General features: G+C 42.9%; 1 protein-coding gene across 35 annotated transcripts in view; it reads left to right on the forward strand.

Annotated features, from left to right (window-relative positions):
• Positions 1-21,531, forward strand: part of LOC135261523 (regulating synaptic membrane exocytosis protein 2-like) — a 161,520-nt gene that overhangs the window by 75,441 nt on the left and 64,548 nt on the right. For 19 of the 35 annotated variants that reach the window (XM_064347905.1, XM_064347906.1, XM_064347887.1 and 16 more), the window contains 17 exons: positions 321-444; positions 1,086-1,132; positions 1,507-1,619; positions 3,304-3,351; positions 6,058-6,188; positions 6,562-6,754; positions 7,453-7,606; positions 8,367-8,393; positions 9,310-9,378; positions 10,073-10,211; positions 11,058-11,159; positions 13,022-13,087; positions 14,285-14,392; positions 15,471-15,548; positions 15,938-16,012; positions 16,443-16,490; positions 19,043-19,234. In XM_064347905.1, the coding sequence (XP_064203975.1) occupies positions 321-444; positions 1,086-1,132; positions 1,507-1,619; positions 3,304-3,351; positions 6,058-6,188; positions 6,562-6,754; positions 7,453-7,606; positions 8,367-8,393; positions 9,310-9,378; positions 10,073-10,211; positions 11,058-11,159; positions 13,022-13,087; positions 14,285-14,392; positions 15,471-15,548; positions 15,938-16,012; positions 16,443-16,490; positions 19,043-19,234 (1,714 nt within the window). The remainder of the gene's footprint in view (positions 1-320; positions 445-1,085; positions 1,133-1,506; positions 1,620-3,303; positions 3,352-6,057; positions 6,189-6,561; positions 6,755-7,452; positions 7,607-8,366; positions 8,394-9,309; positions 9,379-10,072; positions 10,212-11,057; positions 11,160-13,021; positions 13,088-14,284; positions 14,393-15,470; positions 15,549-15,937; positions 16,013-16,442; positions 16,491-19,042; positions 19,235-21,531) is intronic. The other 16 variants (XM_064347914.1, XM_064347924.1, XM_064347889.1 and 13 more) reach the window with 15 other exon arrangements.

Consider the following 21,531-nt stretch of genomic DNA (forward strand, 5'->3'; position numbering starts at 1 on the left):
CTAGCCCACAGGCTTTCGCTCCAGGGCCATTAATAACCTAAACAGCGCACATAAAGGACAGGAGGATCAATTTTTTCCCAAAAAAACCGCCATTTTAACTTTTGCTTGAATTTAGACTGCTCGTTCTGTGGCACTTCTCTGATCTTCATGTGCTGCTGGAGTGCTGTTTTATCCTCACGTTTTGTTTTAGATTGTGCCCCCAAAGTAAAGAGTTGAATGCCTTTTAGTTTGAATAACAGAAAAATAAACATTTGTTTCATGCAAATGCTTATATTATAGCTGAGGGTTTGGGTTAATTAATTTTATCTTTTGTCCTACAGGCGATCAGGTACTGGAGTGGAACGGGAGACATTTACAAGGAGCCACATTTAAAGAAGTTTACAATATTATTTTAGAATCCAAGCCTGAACCCCAGGTGGAGCTGGTGGTTTCGCGACCCACTGGGTAAATTTTACTTTTTTAAAACCTGGAATGTCAGGAAATGATGCTTCAGTTCACCTTTGACTGGAATCTGGAGAGGAGATGTGGGAAGGTGTCAGTTTGTTTCACCCAGAGATATTTGAAGGATCGGTTTTTAAGTCTTTTTAAATGCACAGATTCAGTTTAGTAAAAAAAAAAAGTTAAAAAAAACAAAATACATTTCAGGTATTTGTGATAAAAAGCTTCTGTTCAAGACAAATGTAGATTTTAGTTGTAGTACAAGAAGCTGGAGACCGTGAATGTTGGGAAAATGTTGATGAAATGTTAAGTACAGAAGAATAAAATGAACTGGATCAACACACACAAAGTAGGGAAGGGCAGTTATGTATTCTGCTGTGACTCATTCTAATCACAGTAAAAAGAGAATCACAATAGAACCATTGCCTCTGAACAGTGTTTTGAAGAAAGGGTTTGGGAGAAAAATATTGGGTTTTGAAAGGAAAGAATGAAGACACAGTTGCCAGTTTACGTACTGTGACTGGTTTTATATTTTACAGAAAACTTCTTGAAAAATGACAGATGTGGTGCTTGTGGTCATTATGTGTTAAGTGTTGTACCTCATCCCCCCTTCATAATAAAGCCCCCTGCCCTCCTTCTCTTTGCAGGGATGTTTCCAGAATACCAGACAGCACACATGCACAACTGGAGTCAAGTGAGTCACTTGATTCCATCATCACTTTTGGAGACCCTTTTTATTTATTATCTCAAAGAGAATGGCTTTGCACCTTTTTTATGTCATGTGAAGTAGGCTTCAGTTAAGTGAATTACATTTCAGTTAAAAAAAGTGCTTGAAATGCTGATCAAACACATTGAATTTAGATGTTGTGTTCTCTCTCAATGGATTTGTTTGTGTCAATCCCTGTCATTGTTCTGTGGCTGCAGAAATTAATCAACTGTGACACAGAAAATGTCAACTGAGGAAAAGCCATGGAGAGGTCTGCCATTTACCTCAAATGCACTCTCTTTCTCTTTTCTTTCTCTCCATCCCTTCGTCTTTTTCTCCCCCCCCCCCCCACCTTCCTGCAGGCTCAAGTTCCTTTGAGTCCCAGAAAATGGAGCGCCCCTCTATCTCTGTTACTTCTCCCATGAGCCCAGGCATGCTGAGGGACGCCCCCCAGTACCTGTCTGGACAGCTCTCAGTACGTACCCACAATGCACCTCTCAGCTCATGCCTGCTCGCTCTAAGAAAGTAGGTGGTTGGATTGATTGCTACGGGTGTAATGGGTGACAGAAAGGGGTGGACATGTCTGGCAGTTTATCAGTGGTCAAGGTCTTCTCTGCCAAACTGCTGACCATGTGATCTTATTTATTTCCTAAGGAAGGTAGTTGTACCTTAGAAATGCATGACTTGAGATGTTGGCAGATTATCCAGGAAGTAAAAATAAATGGTTTTCATTGGTGTTTGAAGAGAGTATAATATAATCGCAACAAAAACAAATCAGTTCAAATCAGAAACTGAAATTTTTATGTGCTGAATCCACTATGCGCAGAGCTGCTCAAAACATGGCTTGTTCCTAACTCTCTTTGACGGGATCTGAAATGGAAAGTGCACCCTTTTTTTGAAGCTCCTCACAAGCTCTAGAAATAGGAACAGTGCTTACAAGATAGAGGTATAGCAAGCTATAGAGCTTCTCCCCGCTGAAACTTCCATTGGACCCAACCCAATTCGGAACAGGGCAATATATCAGGTTACCCCGTACTTCTGTGTAATTAATTGTGTAAGGGAGAGAAGGTGCCTGGGGAAGGGAACGAAGGATTGTTCTACGTGACAAACCCTGTTTGAAACACAAAGAACACCGAAGGGAGAATATAAAATCAAGTTCCCCTAATTCAGCACAAAAAAAGTGCAGAAATTACTCTTCCAGTGAAGGAAAGTGAATTGTTTGAAATTCTGGCTAACTGGGAGCGCATGTCCATGATGGTCGTTGCTGTTTTTGTACTAGGTGAGTTTTAGGAAGCAGAAAGAGAGGTGAGGATTAGCGCATCGCTGAGCTGAGGACTCGAGGCTGCGTTCTGATTTTCTTTAGAGGAGTAACCAGGCACATGCAGGGGAGGGGAGCTCGGGTGTTTTCAGTGTTTTATTTTTCTTTGGAACGAGGGAGTTTTAATCTTACGTGCCGAAGCTATTTCCTGCTCTGCAAAATGTCTGCTTGCTGCAGACTCTGCAGTCTAGCTGCCCTGCTGCCTTCTGGATACAGAGATATTCACAGATACACGGTTATACTGGGTTTCCTTCTTTTTAAGGTATAATTGACTCTGCATCTGGCAGTGTACTAGGTTCTAAATTCCATTTAAATGTTAAAAATAGTGGTATGAATTTGGCATTAATGGAAATTCCACATTGCAGGTGTTTTTCCCATACATCCCAATCATGCTAAGGTAGGGGTAATTACATTTCTTGCGCAGGCTGTTTGTTTCACATTTCAAACCACCCATTTCTGCAGTTTTTTAGGTACTGTAACTGTGTTTGTGTTGGAGCATTGTGGTAAAAGACATTGGTGAAACTCATAAGGCTTCTCAGTCCCATTACTCTGGCCCTCACTGTTCTGCACTGTCCTGCTGAAAATTTTAAATAGACAAGGAAACCTTACCTCATACTAAATAATTATATAATTACGAGTCACTGCGAATAATCACAGCAGGTAACACTGTAAGTTGGCATATTGGCTTATTCAAGGCTCAAATCAATTTGGATGTTTTAAAAAGGAAAAAACGGCACCAGAAGATTAAACCTCCCTGTGAGTCTGTTTTTTGTGTTTGTGTGCCTTTGTCATTTTTGGTTTTATTTTATTGCATTTTTCTTTGTTAATTTTGCTTATCCAGAGCCAAAGCCTTAGTAGAAGAACTGCGCCTTTTGTCCCTAGGGTTCAGGTAACAGTCCCTGTCTGACTGACAGACTTCTCTACTTGGTCCTTTCTCATTTTTTCTCTCTTTTCATTCTTTTTTTTTCTTCTTCCTGCGTTTATGGAAAATGCATAGCAGGGAAATGGCAGCATTTCAATCTGTTATCCTTTTGAGTTTGTTTTCGAAGTGTGGTACTTTATGTCATCATTACTGTTATTAATATTTCTATTACTCCTACTACTTTTCCCGTTGTTATTGTTTGTCACATGATTCGTGCTAGCCTGCCAGGAGCCTGGGACAGCCTGCATGACTAACAAGCTAAAATAAAATGGTTTAAAGAGACAAATCTGCTGTTGTCTGAAGCACAGAAAAAATATATTATTATTCGTGTTTGTTGAGCTAATCAAAGTATACATTAACATTGGCTTTGGTCTGTGATTCGGCCATGGAAGGTTGAGTCTCTTTAAATGTTTTAGAAGTATGTACAGTTTTTTGGGGCAATTAAATTTTATTCTTTTCTGTGTAACATGAAACATTTAGAGTTTTTTTAATCTGTCCTTTTAAATTTTTTTATCTTATGAAGCTTAAATATATATCATAAGAATTGGTCTTATATGTTCCTAAACTGACTAATTATTACAGTTTTGTTTTGGCAATGGTTCCAGACGGAACTGTTCCATGTTACAATGAAAAGTTGTGAAAAGTTTACTGTCCCGTTTCTGAAAGGAGATTGCATTTTCCAGTGAAGCACAGAGACCAGTTTATGACAATGAGAAAACAAATTGTACCTTAATATAACCTGTTAATATAATTTACAGTGTATTTACTAAAACACTGTATAGTAAAGAACCTCTTTCAGTTTGGTTCCTGGAAGTAAGAAGCTCCTGGAAACTCAGTTATCACAGAATTACATCAGAATTCCCATCTCCTCATAGGATATATTTACACCCTCCCCAAACTTTACTGATTGGTCCATTTGTGTGAGTGACTGTTGTGACAGTTGACAGTTCAATGGGTAATTTCTAAAAACATGTATTCTCCTTAAAACTACAGTATATTTCCAAAATCATTTTTTCCCCACAATGTTAGGTTCCACAGACCACCTAAGGTCTTTAAGACACGTATGTAAGTGTATAGTGGTGCTTTGTGAAATTATGAAATTCATTATTTTGAATTATCTTTTTATTCCAAGACATTGTTCTATATTTACTGATTCTGACTTAAATATGACAAATAATTCTACTCCATATCTACTGGTTTGTATAATGGGTTTCAATATGGCAAGAACTATGGTACAATTTGTTTGACCGTACCCCCTCCCTCATCCCCCAACCGTATGATGTTGAGACCTATCTGGTTTTTTATAGTTTGAATTGAATGCTTCCTGTGGCTTTGCTGCATGCCTCTAGATCTTTTAACACCTCAGCTGTATAGGGTATAAAGGAGAGTACTTATTATTTCTTCCTCTTACGAGTTCTACTAAAGTATGGGCAGGGGCTGTGTGGTTGGTATTTGACAAGGTAGAGGACCATGAAAGAGCCTTCAGTGAGTTCGGCCAGAGTCTGGCAGGCTTTGTGTCACATGACAGCTTTTGCCCATACTTCTCAGGGACATATGCCTTAGTAGCATGTAAAGATGCTCAGCTATATCTTTGATAGCTTTAATGCTATTTCATACTACTACATTAATGTGTTAACTCCCAATTATTTTTTTATATATATATTTATTTTGCTTTGCAAAACAGCTGCAATTGATACTTTCAAAGCTTTGCTTTGGTCAAAATTGAGTTTTCTTTTGAATTATATTAATTATATTCTCTGTTATTTTCAAATTTTAATTTGTTACTTTTTATTCAGTTATTTTTTGATCAGTAAGATTTGGAACGTGCTCAATGGAGAAATGGGCTTTGAAACTCCTCTATTGAACCACTGGACCCTGTTCAGGTAGACAGAAAAGTCCTGGTGGGACCCTGGTCTGAACTCAGGCCAGGGTGGTCTTTGTACCTGTTTTTGTGGGTAGGCTGCAATGGGTGTGGTCAGTGCGGTGTCAGGACAGTTGTGGGCACCCATAGGGTGATGGTTGGGAGTGAGTGTTACCTGGGATTCGCCCACAGCAATGAGACTCTGCCCACGTTCCCACTTCCACCTATCCGCAGCTCAAACTCACTGCAGAGGGAGGTGTGTGACCACACAGGCAGATTTTAATATAAATTATTAATAATGGATTTGGTTTGAGTGAATAGTCACTTGCAGACAATCAGACCTAAGACACCAACAGCAAGCCTGTCTAGTCTAGTAGTCTAATTAAGAAACCCGTGGACTTGGTTTTTAATTTTTCAAATATTTTCAGTTGTCATACTTGCTGTAGTCAGAACCAGGCCTTACTAAATAACCAGTGAACACAAATAACAAACATAGACATTTATAGTTTGCATGATTTTTTCTGACAGAATTGTTAATACAAAAATGAATTTAGTAGAAGAAAAATCATTATGATTATATTTTATAAGTGAGGTTGCTCTACACTAAAAATCATTGAGAACTAAAAAAAAATGAATCAGCATTTTTCTTATTTATTCAGAATATGAATCCCATAGCTCTTATCACTGAACATATGCGCTTTGAAGAATGAACTCTAATGAGCATGTGACCTCACAGACCACAGTTAGCCCCACCCCTTTTTCGTTATGAGAGGTGGAAAAGGCCTTTTATAAACGGGCGTCTCTCCCTGCAGGTAAAACTCTGGTATGACAAAGTGGGTCATCAGCTCATCGTCACAATCTTGGGAGCAAAAGACCTACCCTCCAGGGAAGATGGGCGGCCAAGGAACCCCTACGTAAAAATCTACTTTCTCCCTGACAGAAGGTAAGAGCAGAAATAGTTTCCTGTGTTTGTTACACTGGCGTACATCATAAATGTTAAAATTGAAGAATCCTGTGTTATGCTGAATGTTAACAATGGAAATACAGTTACGTGTGTCTTAAAGCCCTTTGATTCATCCATTCATTTCTAATAAATGTCTTCCTTATTTTCTGAGTTTAGAAATGAGTGAATTTTGGAGGCTGTGTTCGTGCTTTGCTGCTGTGCTGTGCTTGTTCTGGTGACGCAGGGATCTTGCTGTGCGGTTCTCGCTCTGTGTGTGTGTGTGGGGGGGGGGGGCTCTCTAGGAGGGGTTAGTCTCCGTTTTACTGCTGCAGGCTGTTCGGGAGTTCCATATCCGGTTGGTGAATAAAAACAGTGTCGATTATTGTTCCTCCAGCGACAAAAGCAAGAGAAGAACAAAAACGGTAAAGAAATCTTTAGAGCCCAAATGGAACCAGACCTTCATGTACTCGCCCGTGCACCGGCGGGAGTTCCGCGAGCGCATGTTGGAGATCACGCTGTGGGACCAGGCGCGGGTCCGGGAGGAGGAGAGCGAGTTCCTGGGAGAGGTGGGACGCCGCTGCCCTCGCCTTAATTCCTTTTCAGATCTTGGCACAGTTTTGGCACCCGGAACTGTTACATGGATCTCAGAAACGGCATCGTTTGCTGCTCTGTTTGGGTACATACAGTAAACAAAACAAAGATGGATCATTACCCATAACAGATGCTTTCTTTCCGTTTTTTATTTTATTTGGATCAGACAGTGTCCGGCGAATAGATGAGTCATCTACATAAATCAGAGAACATGCACAGAATTTGTGCACCCTGAAGCACAACAGTGTGTCAACTGGCCGTCCACCCTATTGTCCTTAGAGTATGGTCATTTATATAGTGGAAGAAGAACATCATAACCAGGATTATTTCAAGCCAAAATGTTTAAGGTTATTGATCTACTTGACAGACATCTTTATATTTGGGCAACCTGTGGTTCATATTTTGCATAATGTATAATGTTTATAGCTGGATTCTGACTGACGGAGCTTGGTTAGGTAACAGCAGTGCCTCCCACAGGGGGGTTAAACTTATAATCTGCCCTCCATTAAAATTCCCTGACATCTGCTGCATGATGTTGCAAAATCCCTACACAAAGATGTTGTGGATCTAGCTCCCTTCTAATGAAAATGAATAAAGTATTTTGTAGTTAATTTGTATTTGGGGTGGGTGGAGCATAGCATGAGCGCTGTTGATTGGCTGTCCCCTCCTCCAGATCCTGATTGAGCTGGAGACGGCCCTATTGGACGACCAGCCCCACTGGTACAAGCTGCAGACGCACGACGTGTCCTCCATGCCGCTGCCCAACCCCTCGCCCTACATGCAGCGCAGGCTGCTGCAGGGAGAGAGCCCCACCCGCAGGCTGCAGAGTACGTACCCCCCCAACCCCCTCCCCTAACAGACCCCACAGTCACGGTCACTGCATTTCCCCACAATTACAGTACATGCAGTTTTCAGCTCCTATACTCTGCAGCTTTTTCCATGTCTATTTAAACTAATTACACATTATTCTGCACTAGCCTTTTCCACTTACACTGGCTACAGAGTTATTCTTTAACTTTACTTATTACTTAACTATTCACTGGTTATGTGCTGCAGTCAAATCCATCTGGCAACCTGAAATTAAACATTGAATCCATTAATGCAAGCTGTGTTAATGTCTGTTGCCGGATCACTGATATTTTTGTCTCTGAGTTACTGTACAGTATGTGCAATTTCAGCATTTAGAATGTGGCATTTGTGGGTGGATAAAAGTCTTGCTTTTGGCTATTATACAATTCATCTTAAATACATGTATTTTGCAAGCATGTCTCCTGTCTTTCAGCAGAAAGTACATACAAGTCCATACCACGGTGTATGTGTAATACAGGAGAAAGTGCCACTCCTCTGTGCAGGAAAAGGGTACAGCACTGCTGTTCGGCCCTCAGACTGCAATGCCTGTATCATCTGTCACTGAGCGTGCTGTTCTCCAGCTATTCCAGCTCTTGACTACAGTCATTCGGGTTGTGACCACTTAACATTTGCCACAGAGCTGAGCTACTCTTTCGCAAATGTCAGTGTGTTTTATGCTTTTTTTGTTGTTTTTGCTTTTGTTTTTATGTCCGTCACTTCACCACAAAACCTTTCCAGACAAAGGCCCGTATTTGTACAATTCAGGTAAAGTTCTGCATGCCCCGGGCTCTGCATACAGAGCGCTGACGCTGTGTCTCTCCCCCGCGTTCTGCTTTCTGCCCCAACGCTGAACTCTCAAACGTGTGGTTCTCCTCCGTCCGTTTAGCTGTCCCTCAGCCCTCTCCGATCCTCCCAACGCTTGCGCGCTGCCCTGGCAGATGCCGGACCGGCTGGTGTGAGGTCCCGGCTGTTTCAGGTGTTAGGCTTGTTTCTCCCGGTGTGGACCTTCAGCTCTCGTTGCAGCTGAATCTGTATAAAGTGTTTCCCGTTCAGCTGCTGTTCCATAGCCATGCGCCCAGTGCAGTTTGTGTGTTGTCTGTGCGGTCTCAGTTTGTTTTCTGTGTTCTGTCCCTGGCTTGTGTGTTCGGTGTTCAGCATTTGAACATTTCAAACGGATCGAGAATGTGTTCACCTCGTTATTTTAAGATAGAAATCATAGGTTTAAATGTTGTAGTACATCATACTGTATAGATACACTGTATGTTACTAAGCCTGAAAAAGAACAGGAAGTCAAATATTCATGACTTGGAATGATTCTCCATTTAACCTACCCTGGCACTGCCCCCCATCTGATGAAAGCACTAGATTGTTTCCGGTAATCCGCACTTTAAAAAAACTGTTGCCATATTATATCAATCTGCTGTAGTGAGCAGTGCCTTTAAGAATGGCTCAACGAGCACAACACACAGCAACACAGTGCCAATGCTTCTGTTGTGGCGATGTATTCTTTGGAAGTGAGGGCGTCCTAAAATTAGCATACCTTTAATGACTTTGACAGTATTATTGGACATAGGCTAGTGCAAATGAGGGTCGCTGGGCCACAGAAGCCTGACCACAGCCGACCAATCATAGACCACTCTGACTTATGCCCCTCCCCTTCTTATCTCCCCTCTCTCCTCAGGATCCCAGAGAATCAGTGACAGTGAGATCTCTGATTTTGACTGCGAGGACGGGATCGGAGTAATATCAGGTGAGACCGCTGAAGGGAGCCTGAAAATCTGGCCCCGCGCCATTCGCGTGTGGGCGGGGGGAGAGAGGGGTTCGTTCGGGACTTCCTCTAAGCGCCGAATGAATTTTAATGATCAGTTTGGCTCGTTCTCTCAGGAATAGCACGCGGTGTCCTGTGCACCGCGCGGCCTGTTTCTGTGCGTCGGCTCTGACGCCCTGGCACCCGGAGCAGCTGCCCTGCAGATCAAACGAGCGGACGGGGGCTGAGGGGAGGTCACTGTGTTCCCGCGCCAGTCGGGGGGAATCCTCTTCCGCGGGAAGAAAGCCCTCCCGCCTCTTCAGTATTCCCGTCATGCCCCCCCCGCAACCCCCGGCCTCCGAAGGCGAATCCCCCGCGCGGGAGGGATACCCTCCTTCTCTTCCTCTCGTCCGACCTTCCCCACGTTCTCCCCCCCCCCCCCTCCCCATTGATTTTGGCTGACGCTCAAGCCGTCTCTCAGAACCACCGATACAGTGATTCACAGGGGGGAGAGAGGAATTAGCATTCAGGAGCGCGCCGGCTGTTGTTTCCCAGCAGTGCGAGCGGGAGCGGGGTCGGGCGGGGCGCCCTCTGCTGGCGACAGGGCTCTCAGGCAGACGCATGTACTGTACCAGACGGTGGTCGCCCCGCGGTCGTGTTGCCGTGGGGTTTCCCTGACCTGTGCGCCCTCTCACAGATTACAGGCACAACGGCAGGGACCTGCAGAGCTCCACGCTGTCCGTGCCCGAGCAGGTGATGTCATCCAACCACTGCTCCCGGTCGGCGGAGATGAACCGGGTCCGGTCACGGTCGCCCAGCGTCCCCCCTCCTCACAGGTAACCTCCGGGCTTGGGTGCTCCAGCGAAGTTAAGGATTCAGTGGGGGGGGTTGCGGGAGGTTTTGGGGCTAACCGCATGTGCTCCACAGTAACCTCTCAGTGCTGGTCGTTTTGTGTAGCGGTGACTTATGAGATTACAGGAGCAGTGGATATTCCCGCATTTTTACAGGCAGTTCTGGAGCGACACAGCTGTCACTTGGGAGCAGGGAGGATGCCATTATCTCTTAAACCAGGGATAATCACTCATGTTAGTTCCCCCTGGTCAAAATAAAGCTATTTCTGTTCTATTCTGTTTTGTTCTATGCTCTTCTATTCTATTATATTCTACTTTGTTCTGTTTTGTTCTCTTTTGTTCTCTTCTGTTAATTTATGTTGTCGGTTCCTGTTTGCCTGGTGACTAAGAGCACGTATTAACTGGCATGAAGCTTGGAATGCTCATTGCCACCATAGCTGTTAGTTTTACTTCAACTTCAGTATACTGGCCGTTAGTGGTCCAGTTTACCTCACCATTTGTCCTTAACTTTTGAATGTATTTATTCACAAACACAGCTTGCTGAACTCAGTTATGTGCATTTATTTGTAAGTCAAAGGCAAACGTTGATGTAATGCCTGGTACTATATTGGGTCACCCACTCACGTGTACAGTACTACGCTGTAGGGTGGTGCACTCTGTCTGGATCTTGATATGACCTCATACACAAGAGTAACATACACACTACACACAAGTTATTCTTGTGTACTGCGGTGAGTACTATAGTGAGTTGTGGTGAGTTAGGGGTTGAGTTGCTGCTTCAGAAGCCTGTCCTCAAATTCGGGAGTGACCCTGCGCCTCTCCGCCCCTCAGCCGGAGCCTGGACCACGGCGCCCGCGGTGGCCCGTCGCAGTACAACACCACGAGCCGGATGGACCGCCAGCGCACGTCGGAGGACCGCTACTCCCCCGACAGGTACGTGCTCTCATGCAACGCGCCCGCTTCCTGCACGCACAGGAAGGCCGTCCCCTTCAGGCTCACCGAGGCGTCCGCTGCCTCCCCGGCTGACGGCCATTTTCTGCCGTGTGTTTGATTTGTTTGAAGTCTTACTGAAACGGATACAGGACATGCCGAGTACCGTGCGGTTCTGAAGTGGTTTGCATTTTCCTGCCATTTATAGTACAGTGGCATCTGATTTGGCCATTGGGAATTTAATAGTAAGGCGAGGTTTTATATTTACTCCATGTTTCCCTGTCACCTGCCACAGTGTTCTCAACATGATTTTTTCAATAGTCTCTCTGTAATTGGCTAGCAGAATAAAAGGTATTTCTATTCATGAGGGATCATGTAATTATTTAATTCTTTTAGAAGTTGAAGTTCAATGTCAAAATGCCACTGGAATGTGTAAATTAGTCCTACTTAAAAGTGCAAAATCCAGAAATTGAAAACATGGGGGTCAAAACAGTTGACACACTTTAACTCCCTGATACACAAACCTTACACAGCTTAGATTTGCCAATCTACACCGGGGATTACCAGTAAACGCAATAACCATTTTCATCTAATCTGATCAGGTCAGCCTTATTCTGGACAGTGTATTATAAACCTGTCTTTTACCAGTAACATGTGAATGTCTGGACAGTGTGAGTCCACAGACTCCAGTGGATCTCTAATTGAGAGTCCCACAGCCCAGATCTCTTTAACTTCCCTTGTTCCAATTAGATTTCATATTTCTGAGCTGTAAAACTTGAATGAAATCATAAGCAGAAAGTGTCCTTGTATAAATTGCATGTGACAATGCTCACTAGACTGTATGTCAGCCTTGAATTGAATGATTTTCATTGTTAGTCATTGGGAACAATAGATAATTAAACATGGGATAGGTAATGTGCTGTACTGTCCTGAATGCAAGAAATGTTGTTTAAAAACTTGCCAGTTTTGTTCATATTAACATAGGCCCTTCAATGTCTGCCAGGGTGTCAAAACAGAGACATAAAGAAAGGCTTGTTCAGTGCTGCACATGTTGATCACTTCTTTGAAAATCGTCTGTTACAATATTTTCCCCCCTAAAAATGTTTTCAGTATTCCTCAAAATGTGCAATATTTTATCTTGCTAAAAGGAATCATTACCTTGGGTGGTCTAAGACAAACTATTTCTGTTCTCAAACAGTTTCATGCAATTGACTCGATATTTACTGTATATGGTGCAAACTGTGCTGTAGTCACTGCACATAGATACATTCTATTAAAAAATACACATCGTACATTAGACGTCTAAGGAGATACTTTTACGTCCTTTTTTTGCTCATACTTGTTATTACTATCTTTCAGAATATAAACACAGCACAGATAACTTTGTCTTATATGGTACAGTACATACGTGGTCTTTGAATACTAAAATAGTTTACATGACCATTGTGTTTTATACCTTTATATTTGCAACAAAGAGAGAAAATGAATTATATGTCATTAGGAAGGTTCATATGTGTATTAATTAATTTATTAAGATGTAATTCTCTATAAAACCAGTGAGAGTTGTTAAAAAAGAGTTACCGAGTTAAGACGTTCACATTTGCGTGTTTGAGCGTCGTGGGGGGAGGGGCAACGAGCAGCTGTGAACATCACATGACCTCAGGTGCAGCCATCTCCCGCCATGCTCCCGTAGACCGAGGGGTGGCCTGCGTCTCCGCCGACACCCTCTCTCCTCCCATGTCACCCGTCTCTCTCTCTCTCCGCATAACCCTCTTTCTCCACAGGCCTCCTCTCTGACCTCCTGTCTTTCTCTCCACCTCTCAGACCCATTCATCCCTCTCTCTGTTCTCTCCATACGCCTTCAGCCACTATCTCACCCTACCTCCTCGATCCAGACACAGCCAGCCTGACCGCCATTACACAGAGTCCAGGTACACTGTTCCCTGAGTGTCACTCGGTGTGCATGTCTATCCCATGTAACACCCCCCCTCCCTCTCCTTCTCCCACCCTGATCGTCCCCGATTAGCTGTATTGAGGTCTGTAGCTGGCTGGTGTTGTCCTGGGCGTGGTGTGTTGGCAGTGGCACTTCCTGGCATGCACAGTCATTGCCAGACGCTACTGTCATTGCCATCTACAGCACTGGGTGGTATGTTTTGTGTTTCTCCCTCTGAGGTTAGATATGCACCGTGGTGTATACTCACTCTCAGACCTGCCTTGGTGTTGTATTCTCCTGTAGTGGGTGGGTGGAGTGTGCGAGGTGATGGCTGCTGTCTGTTTGTGCTCCTCCCCAAGCTTCAGGGGTTCATGGGAAGTTACTTTCAATGACATCATAGATCTTTGCTTCATACATTGCCATGAGCATTCTTCCATTCAGCCTCAGTGTAATCATAAGGCTTCCACCTGATACACATTATTTATGGAATGCAGTACAATATGGTACTGTATATTCAAATGCTTCTTGAGAAAAAATGTTGTTAGTGTTTCTATAGCACTCTTGTAACATTTAGAAATGAATGGATATGAGTGAAAATTTGCTTTTGAATGCACACATGTACAGCAAGTCATGTAAACTTTAGAAACGGTCTGCTAGAACAAACCCACTCTAGAACCTGAGAAAGAAGCAGCATGTTGGTTTGCCTAGTGCGTTGGTAACTAACTCTGTGCCTGGATATCCACCATCCTGTAGGTTTTTATTCCAATCCTAATATTGCACACCTGCTAATTAGCCACTCAACAAGATGTCCAGCTGTTGAACAAGGTGTGCTTTGTTAGGGTTAGAGTGAAAACCTACAAAACGGTAGATCTTCAGGAACTGGGTTGGTTACCACTGGCCTAGTGAAAAGTTGTCCAGCAGGGGGAGTCTGTCTATGATTTTTCTGTTTTGCATTCCGGGATTTTATTATATGAGCCATACACTGCATTCATAATATGCATTCTGTGGGACCCTGCAGAGTCATGGCAGATTGGAGTTTTGGTCAGATCCTGTCAGTCATCTTACCACTAAATAATTCCATTGAGTTTAAAGGTAAAAAAAAAAAAAAAAAATCGAAGGTCATGTTTTGTTTTGTTTTCCCACCAACCAGGTTTTGTTTTCAAAATTCTGACCAACTCTGAAATCTTTTTGGCAGCAGCAACAATCTCATTCACCCGATCTATCGAGAAGACGCAGTCAGATTACTGCGCTCGACTAGGATGGCTCGCACGTATTCCGAAGGGGCTTACAGTGAACAACAGAGGTAGAGACTCCGCCCTTTATTACTGTGCCAGTGACTTCCTGTTTCATCTTCGTCAATGTTTTTTTAAAACATGCTCAATAACTTCCAAATCACATCCTTGAAACTGACTGTGTCAGTTGCCCTTTTGTGGATCTTTCAAAAAAGTGATAAGCACAATTTTGTTTTTTCTCACAGGAAAAAACAAGTTGAAATTTAACAGTTGTGCTCCGCTTCAGGGGTAAATGGAATGACTCACGCAAACATTTGCCAAGTCATTTCTGAAAAACATTGCTGAACACAGCAACACAGGTAATAGCTGTTAAAAATATGAAAAATCTCATTTGACTTTTTTCTAGTTTTTGTCATTGTGCCTACTCACCCATTGACAGTTCCAGAAAGCCTTTTTTTCATCAGCTGGCTGATATCAAAGAGCATTTTTTCCCCCTTGGGGCAGAGCATGGAGAGTTGGGGCGTGGGCGGTGGTGGTGACAAACTCTTCTCTGCTTCTCCTAAAGCATTGTTCCTCTTTTCCTTTAGCAACCCTTGAGTCACCTGTCTGTACGCTCTCTGTTGCCTCTGTTTCTCTGTGTTGTCCATTCCACGCCCCTCCTTCTCATCTCTCAGTAATGAAATGTTTCAGCGGTGCGATTGTGGCGCCTCCCCTCTTGGCCGTGACCTCGGCCCGCAGAGGAGGGCTTTCGTGTGGGTGTGGCTAGTGCCAGAGCCGCTCTCTGCCCAGTAGCGGGTGCCTGCCTCGTTCCTGGGTTTATCGGCTCAAAGTTACACAAAGGGCTCCTGCCTGCCCTCTGGCTGCCGATCTGGGAACTGCATCCTGAGCCGACTCTCGCTGCGAGGGAAATGATGAGTCCCCAGAAAAAGTGCTGCTGTAACCAGGCATATTATTACTGTCATAATGATGCACTCTGTCGAGGGATGGGGGATGGGGGTGGTGGAGGGGGGGGGGGTGGCTCTGTGGGCCCGGAGACTCAGCTTTGGAGTAGCAGCAGAAAGAGGCAGTGCCAGCCTCTGATAGACAGATGCTTACCTCCCTCTTGCTCTCTCCTCCACAAATGGATTATCTTTTGTGTCCTGTGCCCAGGAGGTTAGAGTGGGAGAGGAGGCTGTCCATGGCCTACTACGGCCGGTGTGATTCCCCCGAACGGTGCCAGGGATATGGGTAACGTGCTACCCTTAGTCATAGCAAACAGTGGCTTCAGGGTGATATCCACAGATAGTCTACCTTTGTAGTTTTAAAGGCTTTTTTAAAGGTTAATGGAGATCTGTTTTGTTGTGTTTTTGTTAGAATGGTGTTTTATTGAGGTTTTGGCAGCGTGTGTCTGTGCATAGTTGTACAGCGAAAATGGGCCTGATGGCCTCAAGTGCAAAGAGAAAAATGGTGCCTGCTGTTTTTGTCTCCGTGTGACTGCAGGCCCTTTAAAAAAAAAGTTTTTTTTTTTTTTTGCATTGCTGTAATAATTAGATTGAGGATGGTTTCAAATTTGTATTTACTTTCAGCAGCAGTCTCAGTGGTCTGTCACAATGTCACAAAAATCTCTCTGTTCAAAGATATTACCATGGTCCTAATCATACGCCAAACCCTTGGTCGAATCATGTAATGAACGGCACCTGTGGGAACTACCGGTGAGTGCTCTTAGACAGCTCTGCTGTAGTGGGGTAGTTGGGTAGTGTGTTAGCTGTAGATTTGTCATAGATTCCTTATTATCTGATTGGCTGCTTATGGAAAGCTGCTCTTTGTGATGAGTTTTGCAATTTGTTTCATTTTTAGTGTAATACATTTCTAGTTATTTTAGTAGCTAATAATTCCTAGTTAAAGTACTGACACACAGATAACATATTTCACACCAGAACAGTATTTAGGTCACTATTAAGTATATTTTTGATATAATTTTTGAGAGAGACGTTTACAGTGTAACTTCCAATTACGTGAGGTGAAGATGTATTGGACACCACATGACAGTACACTGCACTGCATGGTAAAATGCTTTCCAAGTAGATAGTTTCAAGTAATTGTTATTGCTTTATTAAGTGTGCTTTCTCATTTTATGCAAAGGGAAGAGAATGCCTCTGCAGAACCACAGCCTAAGGAGGAGAAAATGAGGTAATCAGTTAGTGCATAGAGTGTAGTACTCATGGGAGTTGTAGGCAAAGGGTGATAAGTGGATTTATAGCAGTCCAGTGGTTTTTCTTATTTGTCCCCCTTGTTAATGGGAAATGTACAGTACATGTTGTACTTTGTGGTATATCTGATTAGCGTCCGATCAGTATAAATGTAATTAATCAAAGCATTCAGTGAGTGATGGGTGGCACGGTTTCCATCCAAAGACGTGCGGCATCCATCCAAAGACACGTGAGGTTAATTGGAGAGTCTAAATTGCCCCTGAGTGTGTATGTGAGTGTGTAAGTGAATGCTGCTGTGGACTGGCGAACAGCCCAGGGTGTATTCCTCTCATGCAATGCATGCTGGTATAGACCTTGACCAGGAATAAGCGGGTATAGATAATGGATGGATGGATGTATTCAGTGAGTGAAGAAAGATGTGTGCTTCCTCAAGTAAAATCATTCAGATTCATTTTATTTGTTCTCCTTTTCTTTTTTGACATGAATGCTTTAACTTTGTTGGCCAAGATGCAGGAGAGACAGGCATGGCGGTAACAGCACACATGTTCTTCAGCAATGAAATAATGGCCAATGGTGCTCATTCATTTCTGTCTGTTTCTGACCTTAAGCCTGACCCTTTGCTGGACAACTTTTCAGCCAGTTTGTGTTTGTTTAACTGTACTGTGACTGCTGTTTAGCCTGGAAGCATTTGTCTTCGATGCTTGGCTAAATGGACGAGTCCTTAATATTGTACAAAGGGAAAAAGTTGAATAGGAATGATAAACTAAAGTGGTATTGTTGCCACCCATGGCAGCGAAGAGGTCCTTACATTCATGAAGAGTAGTTTTTTTTTTTTTTTTTTTTTTTACAAAATGGAACACAATGCATCTGGAACATCTTATCTACTCCACATTCCCATAATCCCTCATTCATCTATGGTCATTCCTCTCCCCCAACCATTGTTTTGATTACAACAATGGGCATTTGCAGTTATAGTATAATTGTATACAGCCCATGTCCTGCTGATGTGATTTGAGCTTCCACCTGAATCTTGAGGCTTATGGTATACCTATGTTTGTATACGCAAAAAAACAATGTTGCCTAATGCATGCTACAGTACTCATTATATAGACATAGTATAATGCTCCTGTGTCAATGCTATGTTATTCAAGGTGAGTCTGTGTAATAGAAATGTCTTTATTCTATTTTTCTTTGAAAAAATTTTAAATATTGTTATACATCAAATTGGACTCATGTAATGCTTACACAAGATAACATGATAAGTTTGTTTTTATATTTTTTTAAAGTGTGCATTTTGTGCACACTGTGAAAAATATTTGCTGTGGTTATAACTTATTTTATTTCTTGAAGTGCTTTTTATTTTTTCAATCTATGGTTTAACAATATTGTCAATCAATGAAACTGGAGTTTCATCTTTTTTAAAAGAAATTGTTTTGGTTCCATCCCTCAGGGGTTGACCGCTGTTTCTTCATTACTTTGCTTCTTTTCTTACACTACTTCTTCTCATCTAGTTTCTACCCTCATATCAACAGTGGAAATTTTTACCCTTACAGTTTTTGGACTTGAAGACCAACCAGACCGCATGTAAAAATCACCCTGAAAGCCGTTGTCCATGTACAGTACAGTCCAGACTGCTGAATGTGCCAAAAGTTCTCCCTTTTTTAATGACCTAAAAGTCTTTTTACACACAGTGAACGTGCAGAGGCCGTGTGGTGTGCCAGTGCATGGCCATTTGTAGTCTGGTGCCATTTTTGCAGTTACTACTGTCCATTTCAAGAGGCCATGCCATGTCTATGCTGTTTTTACCAGCTGCTAAGGGAACATAGCCCGGCAGCATCCCATTGGTCCCCTCACACATTCTGTGTCACAAATATTGAGCCACAGAACCTTACGCCTCCCAAAATGGAGGGTGAAAGTGGCTATGTTCCAAAGTTAACTGTTCAGCCCTCAAGCCTGAATATCTGGTGCTGGACGTGACATGACCATAACTAAACAAAATGTTACAGTGACTAGAAAAAAGATCCTCTGAACCTGTCCTGTTTCTATTTTGGTAACCTATGTAACTCTGGAGGATAATGGTGAAAGTAATAGTACCTGGCTGATGATGCTTTTTATCTGTGACAGCCTTTCATGGCCCTCCTCCCCCCACATACACGTGCACACACACTCATACACTTTCACACACATACACACACACACACACTTAAACAGGCCCTGAAATGAGAACTTTGTACTGTACAGTACGAAGTAACATTATTTAGTACAGTTATTGCGGAATGATGGCTCACTGAGTGAGGGGTAGCTTTGGAATGCAGCTAGCATGCCTTTCCTGTCTGCCGCTGGCCGTGTTTAGCAGACCCCACCCCCCACCCCCCCCCCTCTTTTCCACCGAGGCCAGGCGGGCTGCGCGTCGGACTGGGCCGAGCTGAGCTGAGCTGGACTGGGCCGGGCCCCGCCTGTGGCTTTGTCCTGTGTTCTGCCCCCTCCAGGTCCGTGGGCAGCACTGAGTGGGTTCTCTGAATAACATTGCAGGCATTGCAGAGGCCTGGACAGGCATGAGTATCACAGGTCCAGGTCAGCTGATCAGAGGCCAGCGCTGGAGCGCCCCTCCTTCTCCTCCTCCTCCCGCTCACGGTCCACGGAGCGCCCCGACTCCAACTACATGAGGTCCATGCCGTCCTTACCGTCCGGAAGATCCGCCCCTCCCTCACCCGCCTTAACGAGGTGACCCAGACGAATCACAACAGCCCAACTAATTCAACCGCTCTCCCCTCCTCCGCCCCCCTCTTCACGCAGTAACCCCGTCCTCCTCCCCTCCTCCCTTTTGCCAGCTCACCCTTTTATTTTCTTCCCTAGTGACAGTGATGTACTTTTGTTTCCATCTGTAGATTAGACACATACAGTAGAGACGGTAGATACTAACTTTTTTTTGTTTTAGACACACCACTTATATTCCAAATGGATATAATGGTGTGTGACTGCCATTGTTTCTGTACTAACAGTGTTGTGAAATACTTAACAGCATCTCCTTTTGGTTGTTGGTTATGTTTTAATTTATCTATTTGTTTTGTGGCTCATCAAGCAATTATCTGGGTGTCTAAATCTGTCTTGCACTTAGACACTCAAGGCTACTTACTTTCTCCTTGCAGCATAGCAAGATAACTGCAAGTTTATTATTTTTATTTTTTATTTTATTACATTTGACATCACCCTTGTTGTAGACTTCATAATGCCAAGAATTTTGATGAGATGACCAGACTTTGTGCCAAATGTGTAATTGTTGTTTAGCAAAATGACTAATATGCTGTAATGTTCCAACTGTGCCAAAACATGGTCTGTAGGGATGCCGCTGACTGAGGTGTTTTAAGAGGATCCTGAATGGATGGTCCAGTCCAATTCCGGTCTCACTCCAATCTCTGTTCTGTTTCAATTCAATGAAAAAACATGAAGTTAGCATAAAGTTAAAGGCCAAATCATGTCTTGCTACAAGGCGCTAAGAAGGCTATTGTACCGTTAGGTACTGTGGTTTAGTTTATGGGTCATTTTTATTTCATGGACATGGTAGTGTATTTTCCACTATTAAACAACATTCTAACAACACAGCTCATAACACCATCTTACACTTTAGGCCTGGCCCTTGTCCTCAGTAATGTGAATAATGTAAATCATTCAAAAAATCATATCAGGATGTTAATGTTTTTATTTGGAGAAAGGTTTATATTGCATCTGTAGAAAGAAATTTAGGTTGTAAGGTTTAACTGATACATTACATTAATACATTTAAAATGCTTTCTAATTTGTTCCTGGTTTAATTCACTCCTGTAATGATCGTATTTTCGAGGATTTTATGAAATGGTCTGAAAATGTAGTTACTTCACCAAAAAAGCTTTTTATTTGCCACAGTGTAAATTACGTGTGCCACAGGTACTGTACAGCCAGACCACAGCATGATATGCATTTGTGATATGTTGCACTTATATTATAATTTACTTGGGTACAATGTGCAGCATATCCATGTGTTTGTATAAACAAAGTATATATGTGTGTGTCTGTGTGTGTGTGTGTGTGAGAGAGAGAGAGATGCGTAGAGAGAGTCAGACATGCGTAACTGTTAGATACTGCCAATTTCTGTTGCTGAACAACCTAGTAGCTGCGGACCTAGACCCATGTTGACTTTTTGCTTAAGAATTAGGGTATGTTTCGCTAAATGAGTTTGCTAAATTACACAAAAACATAATTTGGTGGAGGTAGACCCATTTGTTGTCTGGTCTGTACATTCGCAATTCTCCTCCAAAACATGTAGTGTCACCAACCTTCTTTTTTTTTACACTGCAGCCCACAGCCGAGCTCACATAGAATTGAGTTGGAGGAAGGCCAATCATACACAGCTTTGGTATGGAGTCCACAGGCACCTCATTGACCAGCAGGGGTCACTAGAGAGCAATATAATGTGGACCCCTAACCTCCCATGCCCTATTGTCAATTGCACGTCTTCCTGGTTTCAATTAGCACTGGCACGGTCTGGATTCAGTCCGAGACCATGAGGCTCGTCCGTGCACAAAGCCTGGCGTATTAACTGCCTGAGAAACTTGTTAGTAGTTGAGTGCATCATGTAAAGCGCTTGGATAAACGCTATTAAATCGTCCATTTACCATTTACCATTTAGGAGTGAAATTTAAAGAGATTATTTTGCACAACAGACAGTATGGGTGTTGTAGAGCTTTGAAAGTTAGTAAAAGTTCTCAGACATGTGGTCATGGTCATGCAATCCGTTTAAAATATCTTTAGAAAAATATCTAATCTAAAAATCAAGCAAGTCTTTGTACAAGGCTAAGGCTGAGTCTTAGCTAAGTTCACTGTCTGGCTTTCCTAAATTAACAAGGAACACCCTAATGGTTGCGCATGTAAAGGGTTGTATGTATATATGCGAAACAGCATATATCTAAAAAAGTATACAATCCTTTCTCATCAATTTACACATATCAGCTCTTGTTTTTAGCATTGTAAAGAGTTTCTCCTGG

This window comes from Anguilla rostrata, chromosome 8 (genome assembly GCF_018555375.3).
Source record: "Anguilla rostrata isolate EN2019 chromosome 8, ASM1855537v3, whole genome shotgun sequence".
In the NCBI taxonomy this organism is placed as follows: domain Eukaryota; kingdom Metazoa; phylum Chordata; class Actinopteri; order Anguilliformes; family Anguillidae; genus Anguilla; species Anguilla rostrata.